We start from the raw sequence: 20,104 nt of genomic DNA, 5'->3' as shown, positions 1-20,104 counted from the left end.
ATAAAAGGCTTTTGATTTGATGAATATTACATATTACTAGGGCCAGATGGAATCTGTCAACGTTTTTTGCTATTTCTGCTGAGAATTTTGGTAAAAGTCTGCGGATTTCTGCGGAATTATTTTAAGAGTATCATAACTAAAACCTTAAAATATGAAATAAAAAAATTAGATCTTTTTAACTTTTATTTAATGTTTAAAATGCAAATCCAATTAGATTCACTTTATTTGGTAAATAATGCAAGTTTGTCATATAATATATCTAGTAAAAGACAGAAAATATTACTGTACAAACTGCATTGTACATAAATCAGATGAACATTTTCACATGAGTCAATAATATTACTGAAATTAATTAAAAAAAACTGAATAAATTTATAATTACATACATTTACTCAAGTAAATAAACAGAATAATGATCGGCTAAAAATCTGCGAAAATCTGTGGAAAATCTGCGGAATTCTGCACGCGCAGATTCCGGGTGGGCCTACATATTACTGTTTGATTATTATTACATTATTACAACAATTAAATACAAATAAAGTGTTCAAAAAAGGTTCAATAAATTTGATCTCTGCTGTAAATTCTGTCATCTTTTAGAATGCTGCTTGACATGTTGGAAAATGTATCAAACACTTTTAGACTTCAACACTTTAGATGTTTTCTTCTGATTTTGACCCGTAGGTTACATAAAAATATATTTGTAGATGAAATACATGGATTCTACTACCACTGCGTTTTGATCTTTTTAAGTTCCAGATCACTGTTGGATGCTATCATTGCTTTCGAACTGAGGGGTCATAACACTTCTCCTTCATGTCGGAGTGTGGGGGTGCTTGTTCATCCACTCTGACAACACAAAATGGGATGCCCATGAGAGCTCAAAATGGGTGTCTAAGGGAACAAAAAGTTTGTTCCGAGTAGTATTTTCAACATCATTTTTAGATATGCTTTCAGTTCCACTTGCGTAGTGTCTCAGCAGTCTGAGTGTTGCAAGCTTTAGAAAAGCTTCATGGCTGTTTTTAAATGAAAAGTGCCACAGTGCATTAGCGAAGGGGCACCATGGCGTGGCTTAGCTTAGTGGTGCAGAGGGTGAATTTATTTGCATGCTTGAGTTTTCCATGTGTATTTGAACTGGAACCCTGAGTTCTCTGCACTCAGTTTGCATCATGATCACAGGGTGCCAATAGTGGACAACAAAAAGGTACAGGACTATTAGTTTTTCTTTCTTTTTTTTTTAAGGAATGCTTCTGTGAAAGCACTAAACTCAACAAAACAGGAACAATAGAAAATAATCTCTGTGTATTAGCCTGTGCAAGGACTTGGCAAAACCTCACATGTCAGTCATTTGTTGCATTTTGTCAATATGCTGAAACCGTGCGTCTGGAAATGTATGGAGCTTAGGCGCTGAAATGTGGAATTGGCACTGAATTACCACAACCTGGAGGAAACCCCCACCAACACGGGGAGAACATACAAACTCCACACTGAATTGACAACTGACCCAGCTGGGAATCAAACCAGCAACCTTTTTACTGTGAGGCAACAGTGCTAACCACTGAGCCACCATGTCACCCCAGATCTCAGTTTCCTCACAATTAACAATCCACAAAATTGCAGGTACACTCAACTATGATTTAATTTTAAAAGACCAAGCCCAAGGAGAAGAGGGTAATAACGTTGTTGGCTTTAAAGACAGACAGTTTTAACACAATTATTACATTGTGGCAATTTCTGATGGGACTAAGCTGAAGGAAAATGAATGAATGAAACTGAGATCCTAATAATGGGTATTAAATTAACTATCTGACTATTAACAATTCTGTTAGCTTTCCTTTCATTCAGATTAATGGGAAAGGTCACCCAAAGTTTGTGTTTCTTTTTCTAAAGACAAAAGAAGATATTGTGAAATCTGTAGCCATTGATTTTCATGGTATTTTTTCTTCTATGCAAGTAAATGGTTACAGGGTTTCGACTTTATTTAAAATTTCTTCTTTTGTGTTCAAAAGAAGACAGAAAATCAGAAATCTTTTTAAAAGTCTGGATGCGGACAGAGTAGTATCATCTGTGAAGTATTAATCATCTTTCACTGTCCATTACAGTTAATAGTGCAAGCTGTTCCAGTACATTCGCTAGTTACATCTCGTACTTGTCTCGTCTCGTCTTTTCCCTTCTCAGTGGTGTATCACAAAAGCTTCTTTATAAATTTCAAATGATTAAATACCAGATTCAATTTTACATATCACTTGTAAAGCTATTCTTAACCTGGTACCATCTCTGCAATCTTCTTCAGGTTTTGTTTAATACATAGTTGAAGTCAAAATTATTAGACCTCCTGTGAAACTTTTATTCTTTTTCAATAATACTTATAATACTTATTTCTTTTGGGGAGAGTTATATATTTTTAGTTTGACTTGAATAAAATCAGTTTTACATTTTTTAAAACAATTTAAAGGTGAATATTAGCCTGTTAAGATATATTTTCTTAGTCTACAGAGCAAACCTATTTTCCAATAAATTTCCTAACTATCCTAACTTGCCTAGTAAACATAATAACCTAGTTAAGCCTTTAAGGCACTTCAAGTTAAGTACTAGTATCTTGCAAAATAAGTATAAACATATTATTTACTATCACCATTGCCAAAACAAAAGAAATGAGTTTAGTAAAATTATTATGTCTAGAAGTCTAGAAAAACACTCTCCAATAAACAAAATTTGGGAAGGATTTGTAAAAGATTTAGGAGGGCTAATAATTTTGACTTCAAGTGAATGTAGGTGAGCAAACATGAGCACTTCGAGAAACGAATTTCGCACTTTGGGCCCTTTCGTACACCCAGCGCAATTATGCGCAAAATGTATTTGGCGCAATTTGTTGCTATTTTCAGACCAGGGCAACCCTATTTTTCACTTTTTGCGCCACGTTGTTTAAATAGCAAATCTATTTGCGCCACTTTGTGGACTCATGGGTGTGCTGGTCTATAAAGGAGGTGTGTTAAGGTGCATTGTTGGCACGTTGCCATTTTGAGAAACTGAAATAGACTGCCCTTGACCAACTGAAAGCTGGTTTAAAGTCCAGCGCAGTGGTACTCATTTGCCTATGCAGGTTCAAACGCTTAATCAAACTGAATGTAAACCAGTACACAAATATCTTTAAATATAAAATAAAAATAAAGGATTACCATGTTACAAAAAAATAATTTTCTACATAAATATAAAAAACACTGCCTCCATGCCTTCTTCATGTCCGAGGTGCTTTTTTCAGGCTTGTTTATTTATGATGATTTGCATTTTTGTGTGTTTATTATTAGTAGTAATAGTATTTATTATATGCTTATTTATATTAGTTTTTTTTATTTATATTTGTATACAAGTTTCGATTTGTGGGGTTTTGGAGACAAATGCATCACCATATGGGGCATAAATGTAGGATGTGTGTTTGGATATAACTCAGTTTTTTTGACTTCTTTGCAGTTAACAAACGAAAATTGATATGTAAGCTAATGGATGTCTTCAGTGGAGTGTGTACAACACCATTTCTGTATCCACAAAAATAAAGAAGTAAAGTAAAGAGACTGAATGGAGGACGCTCATTCTTTACCCTTGCACAGATAAACTGTTTTCTCGCTAGTGAAGGTTTCTGTTTTCCAGTCAGTTTTTCCACCTACAAAGTCCGCCATGTACGTAGCAAATGGGCCATGGCGTGACTCAACTGACTCCTAAAGGGAATGGGAGATCAGACTCTGATTGGTTTAATGCATGTTATGCTCAAAACACACCCATTACTTATTAAGAGAATAAGCACAACCCTGTTAGACCATGGGCCGCGGCGCAGAGTGTATTTTTCCAATCTTAAAATAGTGGATTTGGACACGCCCTTAATGCTTTTGTGCCATGCACTTTAGACATTGTGCCTAGATTGTTAAAATAGAGACCTCTGTTAGCTTCATGAAATGAAACCACAAACATGTAACTGCTGTTATCAATCAGGTTTTCAGAATAATTTTTGCTTTCATAAAGAATATGCAACTCCAGCCTCAAACCTGTAGGTTGAGCCAGTGTTGCTGTTGTCAGCAGGAACAGGATGCTCAATTAGACAGAACTGCTTTAAAATGGCACAGAGCCACAGTGTTTACACTTTTTGAGGGAAATGAACCTTTAAAAGGCATGTCTCATTTCCGCATGGCAAGCCGGGAATGGAGAGAAAATACAGAGCATCTGAAAAATGATGCACTTCGACTTCAAGTGTGTGTAAGTGTCTAATTAGGCTTGTTCTGAGTTGAGCGAGCTCGGAGTTAGTTTCTATACATGCCAACACAGAGGCACGACACTAATGAGTCCAGATGCTCTATTTTAACGACCCATAAACTCTGTATTACAACACCATTAAAGCAATAAAACACTATGCTGTTGCTCTCTAGCACAGACACCGAGCTAGAAAATGCCTAATGTGTGAAATGTTGTCGATTGCAAAATTACCATGCTGTAGCCATTGAAATTCTTCATTTTTACTGCAACAAGACAGGAGTGTTTTAAAAAGATTGCCAGAATGAAAAAAAGCCCTCTTCATTTCGTTTACTTGTGTTCTTGCTTGTCTTGTCTATTTAAGTCATTTTCACTCACTTAAGTACTATAATGTGAATTTCGGCGCCGCTAATCAACCTTGACAGCAGGCTGAACGAGTATAAATGTAGTATTTGTTTATGTCGACCCGCTGGGCAGGAGATGCTGATCAGTGCTGTTTTGCTTCGGCTTTTATGAGGAAATAACCTACAGAATGGGTCATGTGCCATATAATTTCAAATTATGCGGCTCCTGTACTGTAGCAGGAGAAGGGGAGAAATGTTTTTACACTTCATTTAAGAAGCACTGATTTTATTACAGTGCATATGATTTCTGCCGAAAGGGCATTGCATGTGAGACTCACAGCTGTAGTTACACGTGTAGTGGAGGTTTTTGATGGTGTTTTACCCTGTTTGGGTGAAAATTGTAGGGTAGAAGTGAAACATAAGTATCATAATGTTACTTTTGGCACCTATTGACACATATTTAGGTTACCCCATTCTGCATTTCAAAACCTGTTAGGGATTTAAGTTGTCATCATTAAAGTATCTACAGAAGAGAAGTTTTGTAAGCTGTTTGGACAAAACTGTGTGTATTTATAGTGTGTCCACAGTCATATTGGCGTGATAGAAACACAACAAGTCTCTTTTTTTATTTCCTGACGGTAAAATAGACGTTAAAAATTCCTCCCATTTTGAGGCCCACCGCAACGTGACATACAGTAGGAGTGAGGTTTCCCAACCCACCAATTGATTGAAAGAAAGGTTTTAAAACATGTCTCTTTAGTAACATGTATAATCATATCAAAAATACAGGACTTGTGCTAGCAAAGCTACTGTTGAGCTCCCTGTGATCATCAATTATCAACAAATGTGATTTAAGAATTAATTTTACAAATTGAAAACATTTTTAAATGGGTGCATGTTTGTAATAAAGATAGTAAAATTGCTGTAATTTGTCACCACAGCCACACAGTGTCAGTAAAATTTTATAAGAAGACGCTTCAATTCCGGCTTGTTACTTAACGGATATCCATACAGTGGTGGATATGAACGTGTATCCTGCCACATTTGTTGTGCAAAAATAGTGCAAAGCTTAACGTGTATGTGCACGCAAGCGAACTTTGTTAATTTAGCAACATTGTTAATTGAGTAACTCATCATTGCAGAAAGGCTTGAATTAACTCCACAACAAATACTACAAATAACCATTGGGAAAGTTCTTTCTGTAGTTAGGGAGATCTGCTTCATTATTTTCTGTCACAGTGCTGTTTATCTACGGGAACACACGTCAGATCGGTGGGCGGGGAGAACCAGCTCATTCGCATTAAAGGCACCGGCTACAATGTTATAACAGCTCAAATTTCCCAGATTTAAAAAGGTATAATAAATGATCTGATTAGTGTTTTGAGCTGAAACTTTACAGAAACATTCTGGAGACACAAAAGATTTATATTAAATCTTGAAAAAGGGTTTAAGTAGGTGCCCTTTAAGTGTTGCAATAATCAAGTGGCAAACTAGTTTTACTTTAAAGTTACACTGATTATTTATTATAGTCATTAAAAAGTCCTAAACCCAGTGTTTTCCATTAAAAAACACATTTAATTTTCTTTTTAAACACTCATTTTTTTATGTTTAAAAATAGTATAATTTGTATTAATTAATAGGAATTATAAAAATAATGACTGTTTTAATAAGCAAAATCTACAACATTTAGTGTTTCGAATATAATTTTATTCCATTTTTACCCACATAAAAAAGTGGTTAGTTGATCAGTGGTCTAAAAAATAGTGCACACTCCTAAATATTTATGATTGATTTTATGTCATTTATTTTTATCCTAAAATCCTAAACCACCCTTTCCATGTTTAAAAAGCCCTAAACAATAATAATTACATTGAATTATGATTCATTCATTCATTCATTTTCTTGTCAGCTTAGTCCCTTGATTAATCTGGGGTCGCCACAGCGGAATGAACCGCCAACTTATCCAGCACGTTTTTATGCAGCGGATGCCCTTCCAGCCGCAAACCATCTCTGGGAAACATACACACACACACACACACACACTCATACACTCATACACTATAGACAATTTAGCCTGCCAAATTCACCTGTACCGCATGTCTTTGGACTGTGGGGGGAACCGGAGCACCCAGAGGAAACCCACGCGAACGCAGGGAGAACATGCAAACTCCACACCGAAACGCCAACTGAGCCGAGGATCGAACCAGCAAACCAGTGACCTTCATGCTGTGAGGCAGCAGCACTACCTACTGCGCCATTGCCTCGCCCATTGAATTATAATAACAAATGCAATAGATTTGAAAAACATATACTGTATGGATTATTCCCCGTAGTGTGTTGCGGCTGGAAGTGTCACGTTCAGTTGGTGGGGAAAGGAGAGAGGACTCAAGTGCAGGGAAAATGGGTTTTTATTTATAATAAAATAAAATAAAAAGCAAAACAAACTACCCAGAGTGGCGAGACATTAACAAAATAAATAAACAAACAAACTTGACAACAGGACAAGGAGTTAAACAATGACACTCACACATGCAACATGTATGTTCCGATCCCAATGCCAACCAAAAATGACTAGACTGGAGCTTTGGGAACGAAACACCATGCCACCAACAAAACAACAAACACACAAGGACAACAGCACGCATCTAGAGCACACCCGGACCTCACATAAATGAATGCATATATAAATAAAAAAAATATTACTTGTAATTAAATTTTATTTAAAATATTTTTAGCCAGTAACAAATAAAGCTAATTATGATAAATGCAATTTAAAAACAATAAACATAAATAAATGACATTTTAATGAAATAATTCCAGGATTCATTAGTGCTCCAATCTTGATTATATTAATTGTATGCAAATCTTTTTTCCCTCATTTTTTTAAAAATAAATAATAATATTCATTTTTATGTCAAGCTTAATGCTGAAACATTTCTTCTCTCACGCCAGAAAGCAGAGACATTTATAGTAACTGGTCAGTTGGTCATTTTTAGCCACCACTGCATTTCAGTGGATATGACAGTATATCAACGCTAACAGACCAGTATTCCACCCACAAGGCTTGATCTTGTAGAGATGCTGAAAGTCCCAGACAGGGATGTTTTATCTAAGAAGTGCTGGTGTAGGCTTGTGGATGAATGTGTATCGATAACCCATAAGGTTATGATTTCAAACCCCACAAGAGCTTCTCCATGATCTCCTTCTGTTTTGGCCTAGAGCAAAGGCACCTGCGTTGATCCAGGGGTCAACTCAATGACACATCAGTCAATTTCCAATGTCATTTTTATAAAACCAAAAGCATTTTAAAAAGATAAAAAGTGGCATTAGGATGCAATGCAGCACTCGTCTCCAGCGGCTCCATTATTTCAGCTTCCTACAAAGGTGGAAATAGTTCACTTGGAGGTCAGTATGAAGTCTGCAGGTGTTCTGGGAAATAGTGAGCTGTATCCACCTGAGCAGGGCTGGTGACGTGTTGAAGGCCAGCCGTTGCCTCTTATTTTGAGACGTGCTCAGAGAAACGCTGCAACCTTGAGAACACAAGTGTTTTTTCCTGATCTTCCAGCCACTTATCAAAGGTAGAGAGGGCTCCAACAAGGCTATTACTCTTCCTTAGTTGCCTCTGCTGATTGAATTCTGGGATTGTTTTCTCTCGTTTCTGGTACAACAAAAGCTGGGGGAAATGAAATGAAGGTACACTAGCTTAATGTTCTAGGTGTTTTAGGGGGAAACAATAAACAGTGAGGCCTGACTACAGTATAGGATGTTGGGAAGAGTGCTTGACAATAATTCAGAAAATGTTGCTTTTGATTTTTATTCAACCATGAATGTGTTTGCATTGTATTCTGTGTGGATTATACAGTATGTTTAACTTTTCATTATTTTAGTTGGTTATTAGAGGTAACATTATATTGACTCAGGGTTTCCTTGCTTATTAAAAGTACTTGAATTTTAGATTTATGGATTCAAGGCCTGGAAAGTACTTAAAATCAAACAAAAGTCCTTGAAAGTGTTTGAATTAAATTTGAAATCATTTTTTATGGTGTTATTTCAACAATTTTACTGCGCTGCTGTCAAAAACAATATGAAAAACCCTGTTTATTAACAAAATATATTTTATGCTAAAGTCAATGCAAGTCCAATAAATATTCAGACTATTCACTTATTAAGTGTGATGTCACGCGAAGCAACTTCCGGGTCCAAGCGCCATATCAAACTGTATGGGGAGACTCAACAAATGATAATAATAAACGTTTACAAACTAATTTAATTTAATTTAATTCGAAAATCACTATCGCTATATATATATATATATATATATATATATATATATATATATATATATTTGAAGTCAGAATTATTAGCCCCCCTTTTAATTCTTTCTTCTTTTTTAAATATTTCCCAAATGATGTTTAACAGAGCAAGAAAATTTTCACAGTTTGTCTGATAATATTTTTTCTTCTGGAGAAAGTCTTATTTGTTTTAATTTAAATTATTTCGGCTAAAATAAAAGCATTTTTTAATTTTTTAAAAATAGTTTTAAGGTCAAAACTATTAGCCCCTTTAAGCTATATTTTTGTTTAATAGTCTACAGAACAAACCATCATTATACAATAACTTGCCTAATTACCCTAACCAGCCTAGTTAACCTAATGAACCTAGTTAAGGCTTTAAATATCACTTTAAGCTGTATAGAAGTGTCTTAAAAAATATCTAGTAAAATATTATTTACTGTCATCATGGCAAATATAAAATAAATCAGTTATTAGAAATTAGTTATTAAAACTATTATGTTAGAAATGTGTTGAAAATTTTTTTTCTGTTAAAAATAAAAATAAACAGGGGGCTAATAATTCTGATGGCCAGAAAGTGATACATTTTTCCTAAATTGTTAAAATATTGGTGCCTGTGATGCAGCAAGTCCAGAGACTGTTGTGTTCTCCATGATTTTATATAAAACTCACTTTTAATGTGTAATATGACTAAAAAAGTGGTCATAAACAACAGTTTTCTCAATTCAAATGAGTAGCAGCTTGAACCCGGAAACAGTATTCCATATGTCACTGATACGTCACGACTTAACAAGTGGATAGACACCTCTTAAAAGGATTGTTTATCCAAAAATTAAACTTCTGTCATACTTTATTACTTGTTTCAAAACTCTTTGAATGTCTTTCCTCTGCTGAACACACACACACACACACACACACACACACACACACACAAAAGATATTTTGAAGAATGATGCAAACCTATTGACTTTCATGATGTTTTCCAACTATGGATGTCAATGGCAACTGGTTTCCAACATTCTTCAAAATACAGTATATTACTGTATGTTGAGTTCAACAGAAAAACAAACTCATAAAGCTTTGAAACTGAGGGTGAGTAAATGGTATACAGATTTTCATTTTTAGCTGAAGTATCCCTTTAAGAAATGAGCTAGTAAAATGAACTTCAATAGTAAATATAAACTAAGTATGGAAAAAACATTTATCTCTTAGATACATTATAAGTGTTGATAAGTAAAAAGAGTCTAAAATGTATCTCTCATACTTACTTTATTATTGCAATATCTTCATGCAGATCCTCATTTCCACTGAACTACAAACAGCTGTTACATTAACTTAAATCAAATAATGCAGATGTCGTATAATATTGTTATGAAATCTGACCCAACAAAAATGCTAATATAAGAGGGCAGTTTAATAGATATAAATTACATTTAGAATTTTTTAAAGAATTAAATATTTAATTTATTGATCATTGAATTAATCAGTAGCGACATTATAGTTAAACTTACACATCAATGTTGCAAAATATTTTATTTGTAATCATTCATTCATTCATTCATTCATTCATTCATTCATTAACCACTGAGCCACCGTATCGGCCTATTTGTAATCAACATTTTTGAAATAGAAAAAGTTATTTAAAAGTACAATAACAATGCATTTTTACTGTTTACTGTATTTTTTAATTAGTTTTATTCATAATTCTTAATTCGATTTTGAATGTACTTGTTTTGATGTATTAATAGTGTTTAATTGCTTCTATTGTTCTCCTTATTTTTTTGTCACTTTGGGTAAATGATAAAATAGTAAATATTACACTACAGAAGGGAGTTCTGGAAGAGAGATGTTTTTACTTGACTCCTGTATATCTAATGTCACATTTAAATCTTGCTGTTTTCCCTTATATTTAATAATTATTTCATTGTCAGTGCAAATAGCAGCTACTGTAACACTGAAGTTACGTTTTCGGTTTTCCCTTACATTAGATCTGCTGAATTTGAACACAGCTTAATCAGTAAAAACTGTGGCGTGGCTTGATGTAATATACAGTTCTCTTTTTCATTTAGCCAAACCTAAAGCACATCATCCAAGTTGTTTTATTCAGGCTATTTATCAGCACAAAATCCATTCAGCTAAGATGTAATTGACAAGCAAAATGTTTCGCTGAAACTCTTGAGGGTTTTTTTTTTGTCAACAAACGACTAAACCCTCAGGATGCATAATATTCCATTACCACAATGACTGAAAGACACGGCAGTGAAAGCGATGTTGTGCATCATTCTCATTGTACAATGTTTTTGTGCCTCAGGCCCAGTGGGATGGTTTGACAGGACGGATAGTGCTTAACAAGACTGATGGGCTGCGGAAAGAGTTCAACTTAGACCTCATCAGCCTGAAGGAGGACGGGACGGCCAAGGTGAGTCTCTTCTGCTGGACACTGATGAGAGGCGGTCAACGTCTGCTGCTGCTCTTATAGTTTACACAGAAACACCATTGACTGGGTGTGTGAGATCTAAGTTACAAAGCTTATAGTTTTCCACAAAGAATCTCTTTAGTGGTGCGCCGTTCTTGTTTATTTATGGTATGGAAATCCAATTTTCTAGTTCTGGGGTTAAAATGCCATTCTAATGTCACTTATTGTTATGTTTGGGGACAATAAATTTAGTGTATTTTTATTTAGAATTAAAATACCTCCAGATGAGGGACATGACAATAAAAAAATGTGACTTTCTCTGGAAACAGTGACATTGTATTTCATGCCCAATTTTGATTGCAGAAGTAAACTGACTGATTCCAATGCAATCTCATGATCATTTTATACTTTTTGATTTAGTGGCTAATTTGTATGAACTTGTATGATCTCATTAAACATTACATTACAATGTTTAGGGGTGGTTTTTTTTGGCACAACTTCTTTTGAAGATTATATGAATAAAATCATATGAATTTGTATGAATTGGCCACTTTTCTTGTAGGATGAAAAAACAGCTATGTTTCCTTGTGATATTGGGCTGACTGTTGGAAATTTTTCCAATTTTTCAGACCAACAGAAACAGATTACAGACAATGTCAAGTTTTATTTTATTAGAGTAATGATATTTAAGAGAATAATGCCATTATTTAGTTAATTTAGGTTTGGAAACATGCAAATTCATAGTGTAATGCAACTATTGCCTCCTCTCACATGACTTTCCTTTCATTATTTTTAGTGACCAACATCAGACTGTTGGACCACATTACTACAAAAAAATGAATGATTTCTATGTTTTGGGTTGTCATATTTTGTATATTTGTATTGTTTTACTTTTGTCTTACGTATTCTTCATATGGCCTCTTTAACTGTCACTCAATTTTTGTTCAATTCATACCTAAAATGGTATATGATGTATATAAGGATGCACCGAAATAAAAAATTCTGTGCCGAAATTAAAATTCTGGATGCACTTTGTTGAAAACCAAAATAGAAACTGGAAATATTTTATTTATTATTTTATTAAATAATCTAAAGTATTCTAAGAGTAAAGTAACTAAAAGTAAGAAGTGCTGTGCCCCGTCAGTACCTGGATGAGAGACCACATGGGAAAACTAGGTTACTGCCAGAAGTGGTGTAAATGAGGGAAGCAACGGGCACTCACCCTGCTGTCTGTGTGAGTCTTAACACCCCAGAATATTGATGGGGAATCTATACTGCTCAGTGAGTGTCAACTTTTGGATGAGACATTAAACTGAGGTCCTGACTCTCTGTGGTCGTTAAAAATCAAAGCATGTCCTTTGAAAAAAGTAGGGGTTTAACCCCCATACTGAAAAACGTGCCACCTGGTGACAGTTAAGAGGTTAAATGGATTGACATAGATCCTTAGTTGTGTCATTCTGACATCAGAAGTATGTATTAGCCGGTTGATTTGTTTTGAAATTGCTGCTCTCATGCTGACTACACGACTCTTCAATTCTTCCTAAAAGCGAGTGGCTGATGGCGCATCACGACCCAATAAATTATGGACAAAGGTTTGTTCCAGTCTTGGTTTCATTCCCTGAGTTTGTGATTAAACCTGTGGAGAGCTTGGATTTCCTCCCCTGTGTGAAATTCACTTCAGCAAACCCGCTGCCCTTTCATCGGCTTCCCTTTCCCTGCAGAAAAATCCTTATGCCAGTCACTTCTGCCAAAACGTCTTGCAGAGACGCATAATGTGTGCCAGTTATAGTTATGACAGTTAAATCAGCATGCTCCATATCCAGCACTGTAAAACGGACGCTCTTTTTCCCACAATGCTTCATGCCTCAATAAGTAACACATCTCTATAAAAGCCAGCTCAGGCGTGCAGAAAAAAAAACGTGCATTAATCCTCAGGCAGATATTTGCAGAGCCGTTCTAATCTACTTTTAAAGTTCATTTGAATAAGTCGCTCATTTCAGACCTATACGAGTCTGTGTGACAAGTGGCATACATAAACACAGACTAGATTAGGCTTGTGCTAACAAAGGGTTTATCGAACGCAGAAAGGCAAGCCCTTCGTCAAGCAGTTTAATTCTCTTAAAGCTGACTTTCTCCTTTTAAGGGATCATATTTTTGTTTTTGTTATTTTTAGTTTTAGTTTAATCTCTCTCAGATGATTAGAAATGAATGGGCTTTTGTTATTGCATCATCGTTATTAACATCATTTCGTCATTTGCCAACTTTTGTTCAATTTTATAACACAAATGAACAAAACATTAAACAGTATGCTTAAAAAGGATTAAGAGATTAAGAAAAAGTCCCACCTGGCTGTTTGTATTGAACATTATTTATGAACTCAAGCTTCCAAAGGTGTTTTGGGAGAAAAAAAAATCCCTCAAAACATTTGATTCCTTTAATGCATTTTCTAGCCTAAATAAAAGTGATCTTGTTTGAACTATAATTTTCTTTTGTGATGAGATAATTTACTTCTAAACAACCATAAACTCTAGTGTATTGTAATAGTTCACCTCAAAATGAAATTGACCTCATCCTTTATTTCCCACCCGGTGGTTTTAAACCTTTATGAGTTTCATTCTTCTGTTGAACATAAAAATAGATAATTGGAATATAATGAAATACTACCCAACAAACACATTTACGTTGTAGCGATGTATGTAGAACAATGTACAACTTACGTGCTCGCTACATTGTTACAACAAAGAAATGTAAGCAACATTGTAGTGTGACATTCATCAAGCGTGAAACAACGTTCTTACTACATGTATTAATGCTTATTTTCCTGGCAGTTTATCAATACTTCCTAGAATACAGGATAAGCTGTCAGAATTTTAAATATTGTTTATTCATTTTTCCTCTTCTAATTTAATAACTGCATATGTAAACCTGTAACGTGGAGACTGACACGGAGGGATCCATTATGCAGTATTTATTGATCACAATCTCACTCAAACACACAATATGCACCTGGGTGCACACACACATCCACAGTAGTAGTAAGGGTTTCAGGAATGACGGTGAACAGACACAGAGTGAATTACCAGGCATGAGTAGAGGGCAGTGAGCGTGAGTCAGAGTCCGTGTATCAGGCTTGGGTCGAGGGCAGGCAGCGAGAATCAGAGTCCGTGTATCAGGCTTGGGTCGAGGACAGGCAGCGAGAATCAGAGTCCATATATCAGGCATGGGTCGTGGGCAGGCAGCGAGAATCAGAGTCCGTGTATCAGGCTTGGGTCGAGGGAAGGCAGCGAGAATCAGAGTCCGTATATCGGGCGTGGGTCATGGGCAGGCAGAAGGCGAAGCAGAGTAAGAGACAGGCTGGAGTCGTACACAAGAGATCAGGCTGGATATAACGCTCAGTAATGCTGGCCGGGGCTGAACAAGACTTCGCACTGACTGAGTGTTTGAGTGCGGCTTATAAGAGGTACGTGGGTCGTTAACATGATTCAGATCAGGTGTATGCGCAATCAGTGTAGATGGATGATGTAATGCTAAAAGTCCGGAGATAGTGGCCTCTGCTGGCCAGCGAGGGGAATGACCGGGACCGAGTCGGTGACAAAACCTTTAAATTTAAAAATGCCACACAAATGTATATTATATAACTTTTTTATAATATATTTCACAATATTAAATACATAAAATACAGGGTACAATAAATAAAACACTTTACAATAAGGTTCATTAGTTAATGCATTTACTAACATGAACTAATCATGAACAACACATGTACAACATTTATTAATCATAATTGAACATTTACTAATGCATTATTAACATCCAAGTCCATGATTGTTAACATTAGTTAATGCACCATGAGTTAACATGAACTAACAATGAACTACTGTATTTTCATTAACTAACATGAACAAAAAAAGTAGTAAATGTATTGTTCATTGTTTGTTCATGTTAGTAAATGCATTTATTAACATTAACTAATCAACCTTATTATGAAGTGTGACCAAATACAGATCTAGTTATAAGCAAACAGTGTAAAATTAGGTTTAGATTATATTAAATAATTAACACTGGACACTGGGCATCGAAGCTCTGGACTTGAGAATACAGCAGCCCGTGGAGCGCAGCCGAAGGCCAGGAGTAGTATGGAGAACGCAGTCAAAGAAAGTAACCAATCTAATAGAGAATCCAGTTTCAGAGGAGGATCCACAGCAGCCACAAGTCAACATAGGCAGTGAACGAGAGGACAGATCAGAGCTTGACACAGCAGGACTACACAAATGACCACTGATGTCTTATTTAGCAAGATAAAAAAGCAATATTCTCACCTCTCCTCGGTCGTTGTTGAATAAGATGCCGAACGGTCTGTTGAATTTTAAACTGATTCATTGATGATGAGTAAATGTTGTACAGTGGTTGTCCATGCAGCCTAAGCACAACCTAAACTAGGGGTCACCAACATGGTAGCCCGCCAGGTTCACATGTGTTGCCCGCGGGCCTGTTCTAAAAATAGCTCACCATACCACCACATATGAGTAAGCTGCATCAAATATTTTTATAGGTATTCTTTTTAAATCACACTTGCATTGGTCTAAATTTGAAAATTTATTTAAGTTATATATTTAAAAAAACACTTTAAAAACAAATTCAGACTAATAAAGTGTTGCATATTGATATTTATTTCACTTGTTAAATCATTGTTGACAACTACTAAAACAACTAAAAATAATTAACATGATCACATAAATGAATATTATTAATTATTAATAATAACATATAATTAAAAGTAAATTAAGAAAAATTTGTTATTTATTAACCGGCAGCCCTTCACACTAATCGGTACCCAAGAAGTAGCTCTCAGTTTCCAATAGGTTGGTGACCTCTGACCTAAAGCAACGGCTGTTTAAATGGCAACATTATGATACCGTTGTGACAACCTTCAGCAACAACGTAGATTCTCAACCTTTTTACAGGGTTGGTACAACTTTGTAGGAAGATCACTATGTTAAGGCAGCGTTCTGTTTTTGTTGGGTATAGAAGTCAATAAACCCCCAGCAACCAGCATTTTTCAAAATGTCTTTTTTTGTTTGTGTGCAAGTGAAGACAGGAACTCTTAACAGGTTTTAAACGTGTGAAGTAAATGATGACAATTCAACTCTTTTGGTGAACTATACCTTTAAAACAAATAAATAATCATTTTCGGGAATCTGTGGCACTGCAGAAGGCAAATCCTTTCAGAGACCTGCTCCCAAATCTTCACATCTTTACACATTCTTCATGTCTTTATGCTTCTTGTGTTTCATATTCATATTTGAAGGCCGTTCATTTGAATAATGATGGAGATAACAGAAAAGCCCATCGGTTGCAGAAAAACTTCTGTAGAAAAGCAGTTACAGATCTTATTCTACTTTATTGCCCTGGAGAATTAAGTCTTATATTTCAAAGGAACTATTTCACCTTTTAATACAGCAGACATACTGTAGATACTACATTATTGAACCATTTACAGCATGATGCTGCCTATATATCTCAAACAATGCTAATGTCATTGTGTTTTCTATTTAAGTGTGCATATTAGACACAATATATTTATTTTTAACATCCATTTAATGGAGGTAGATTTGATTGATTGATTGATTGATTGATTGATTGGCTGACTGCTTAATTTGATTGATTGATTGATTGATTGATTGATTGATTGATTGATTGATTGATTGATTGAACAAAATATTTAGAATATTTATGTTTTAAAGTAAAAAGAAACACTATAATTCCCTCTTAGTGATTTAATATTTTCTGCATAAAACGAATCAAATGGAAGCTGAGTGCTTGAGTGCTTTTCTGAGGTTTTGAGAAGTAATTATACAATCAAATGGGTTTAGTGAATTAGGACTAGATTCTTTAATTTCCTTTCATTTTGTCATTTTTACCTTTCCTTTCCTGACCTATTTTTTTCATTATTATTATTAAACAGTGGTCTACACTGACAAAGACTATACTCGTGTGCTTTTTTGTACTGTATTGTTAGATTGGAGTGTGGAACTCGTACACAGGCCTCAACCTGACTGAGATAAAAGACAATAAAAACATCACAGATTCTCTGGCCAACAGGACCCTTATCGTCACCACCATTCTGGTAAAAAAAAAAATACAATCAGTTTTTATGTAATTTTTAAAATTTATTTTATTTTATGTTTTTGCCTTAATTTTAGCATGTTTTAGTCTTTTTTTTTTTAGTTATATAGATGAGCAAAATCTAAGCTAAATGAAAATTATAAATATTTTATTGACAAAAAGCTCAAAAAAAATTGTAAAAAAAAAATATTTGTCAACATTTTATTTCAAGTAGCAAAATTTAATTTGGTTTCAGATTTAATTAATTAATTGGATTAAATATTTTAAAACACTTTCTATGTTATAAAGAGCAACACAATAGTTGAGTAAAAGGTAAAGGTATTGACCTCAACTAGACACAGAAGCATGTTAAGAAATAGTTTAGTATAATAACAGCAATGTTGAGTAATTTTGAGCTGTTCTCTTATAATCTTATTTGGCCAATTAACTTTACCTTGGAAATCTGTTTTGCTTGTATGCACTACATTTACTTAAAGCACTTGCTGCTTTTTCTTTTAAACAGGAGAACCCGTATGTTATGTATAAGAAGTCAGACAAGGTGTTATATGGGAATGACCGCTTTGAGGGCTACTGTCTGGACCTGCTGAAGGAGCTCTCTAACATCCTGGGATTCACCTACGAAGTCAAGCTGGTTACTGATGGCAAATATGGGGCTCAGAATGACAAAGGCGAGTGGAATGGCATGGTTCGGGAGCTGATCGACCACGTGAGTGATCCCATGATTCCACATAACAGTAGTTTTATTTAATTTTTTTTGGTTTGTTTTGCTTTGCTTTGTTTTTTTTTTTTTTGTTTTTTTTTTTTTGCTTTGTTTTATGTTTTGTTTTGTTTTGTTTTGTTTTGTTTAAAGAAAAAACAGCCCATGGTGCCACAAAAGTTTTTTTGTTTTTGGGTTTTGTTTTGCTTTTTTTTTTTTGTATTTGCTTTTGTTTTGCTTTGTTTTGTTTTGTTTGAAAAACAAAACATTATGTCACATAAGTCTTTTTTGTTTTCTTTTAGCACTTTGTTTTCTTTTGCTGTGCTGTGCTTTGTTTTGTTTTTTAATAAAATGTCATGATGCCACAAGTAATTTTGTTTTGGGGTTTTGTTTTGCTTTGCTTTGCATTATTTTGCTTGTTATGTTTTTGATTTGTTTATTTTTGTTTTGTTTGTTTTGTTGTATTTGCTTTTTGTTTTGCTTTGTTTTGTTTGAAAAACAACATATTGTGTCACATAAGGCTTTTTTTGTTTTGTTTTTGCTGTTTTGTTTTGCTGTTTTTTTTTTTTTTAAACCCCATGATGCCACAAGTTGTTTTGTTTTTGGGTTTGTTATGTTTTTGTTTTTGTTTTTGCTTTTAGTTTAGTTTTTTCTTGTTTAAAAAACAGCTCATGAGGTCACAAGTTGTTTTGTTTTTGAGTTTTGTTTTATTTTTGCTTTTTTATTAATTTTTTTTTTTGAACTATTGATTTTTTTTATGTAAAAACTAATTAATCAAGCTATTTTCATTTATGATAAATGGTTTTTGTAATGAGGCTCTTCTCAGGTGATTTATCAAAACTAAAATATTTTGATTACTTTTAGGTTTTGTGCAAGTAGCCCAATAAAAAGACTAACAAATAATGACATTTGTGCTTTCATCTCTCTGTAAAAAATCTGTTTTTATATATTAATAAAAAATAGCTTTGTGTCTTATTTTTCTTTTTTAACCTTCATTATCTATTTTATTTTCCAGTATGATAAGGGAAAACATCTCACAGTCTACAATACAGCCATTTTGCACAAGTTTACTTCAAATGAACTTTGTCAAACAACAGAAGGCTTCAAACAGACAGTCATTTTTTTATCAAAGCCCTGTTGTGGGATAGATCCCTGCAGGCACCACTTGTTTACATCTCAGTGAAGTGAACTACAATATTAGCTGCATCCATATGCATTTTTTTCTACCAGCAGTCAAAATGAGTTCTTTTTATCCCTTTTCTAGATAGCTGACCTGGCCGTCGCTCCCCTGACCATCACTTATGTCAGAGAGAAGGTTATTGACTTCTCCAAACCCTTCATGACCCTGGGGATCAGCATACTGTACCGCAAACCAAACGGCACCAATCCAGGGGTGTTTTCCTTCCTCAACCCCCTCACCCCCGATATCTGGATGTACGTGCTGTTGGCCTGTCTGGGAGTGAGCTGCGTGCTGTTTGTGATTGCCAGGTATGATTGGAGATTTGGGTTTAAAGACCAAAGCACACTAGGGTTTAAGGTGTATTGGAAGACATACAGTACACAAAGTTTGTATGACTTGAATTGATTCAGTTACTATGGTTACATGGACATCAGCAATCAAATTATTTACCTTAATTTAAATAAAGGAATAATATGATTAATCTATGAGTTGCTTTTAGAACGTTCATGTTCCTGTTTTACATGTTATACCAGATAGACACACTATCCAATATTTCCTCTGAAGTTTCATGTCAATTTTGGCTTTAATTTTTTTTTATTTTAACTGCAGTTCAGCAGTTTCACTTTCATTCAGCAACATTTCATTCATGCCCCTGTGACAGACTCTGAGGTAATGGATGTGAGTATGAAGTAAGAATTGGTGGGAGAGTGTTGTTTCAATGGATTTTGATACCGCATGCCAAATTGAAAGAATAATTTTAGCATAAAAGTTTGTTCAGTAAAGATGATAACAGGTGTGACGAGTTTCCAG

General features: G+C 34.7%; 1 protein-coding gene across 25 annotated transcripts in view; it reads left to right on the top strand.

Annotated features, from left to right (window-relative positions):
- grik1a (glutamate receptor, ionotropic, kainate 1a) overlaps positions 1-20,104 on the top strand; it is a 104,764-nt gene that overhangs the window by 54,238 nt on the left and 30,422 nt on the right. For 12 of the 25 annotated variants that reach the window (XM_087270600.1, XM_087270592.1, XM_087270594.1 and 9 more), the window contains 5 exons: positions 11,187-11,294; positions 12,839-12,883; positions 17,311-17,418; positions 17,920-18,123; positions 19,379-19,602. In XM_087270600.1, the coding sequence (XP_087126726.1) occupies positions 11,187-11,294; positions 12,839-12,883; positions 17,311-17,418; positions 17,920-18,123; positions 19,379-19,602 (689 nt within the window). Of the gene's footprint in view, positions 1-11,186; positions 11,295-12,838; positions 12,884-17,310; positions 17,419-17,919; positions 18,361-18,705; positions 18,997-19,378; positions 19,603-20,104 lie in introns of those variants that run through there. The other 13 variants (XM_087270606.1, XM_087270598.1, XM_087270602.1 and 10 more) reach the window with 2 other exon arrangements.

Source organism: Danio rerio, chromosome 10, assembly GCF_052040795.2.
Source record: "Danio rerio strain M-AB ecotype USA chromosome 10, GRCz13ab, whole genome shotgun sequence".
Classification (NCBI taxonomy): domain Eukaryota; kingdom Metazoa; phylum Chordata; class Actinopteri; order Cypriniformes; family Danionidae; genus Danio; species Danio rerio.
This window is presented reverse-complemented; position numbering and strand designations above follow the sequence as displayed.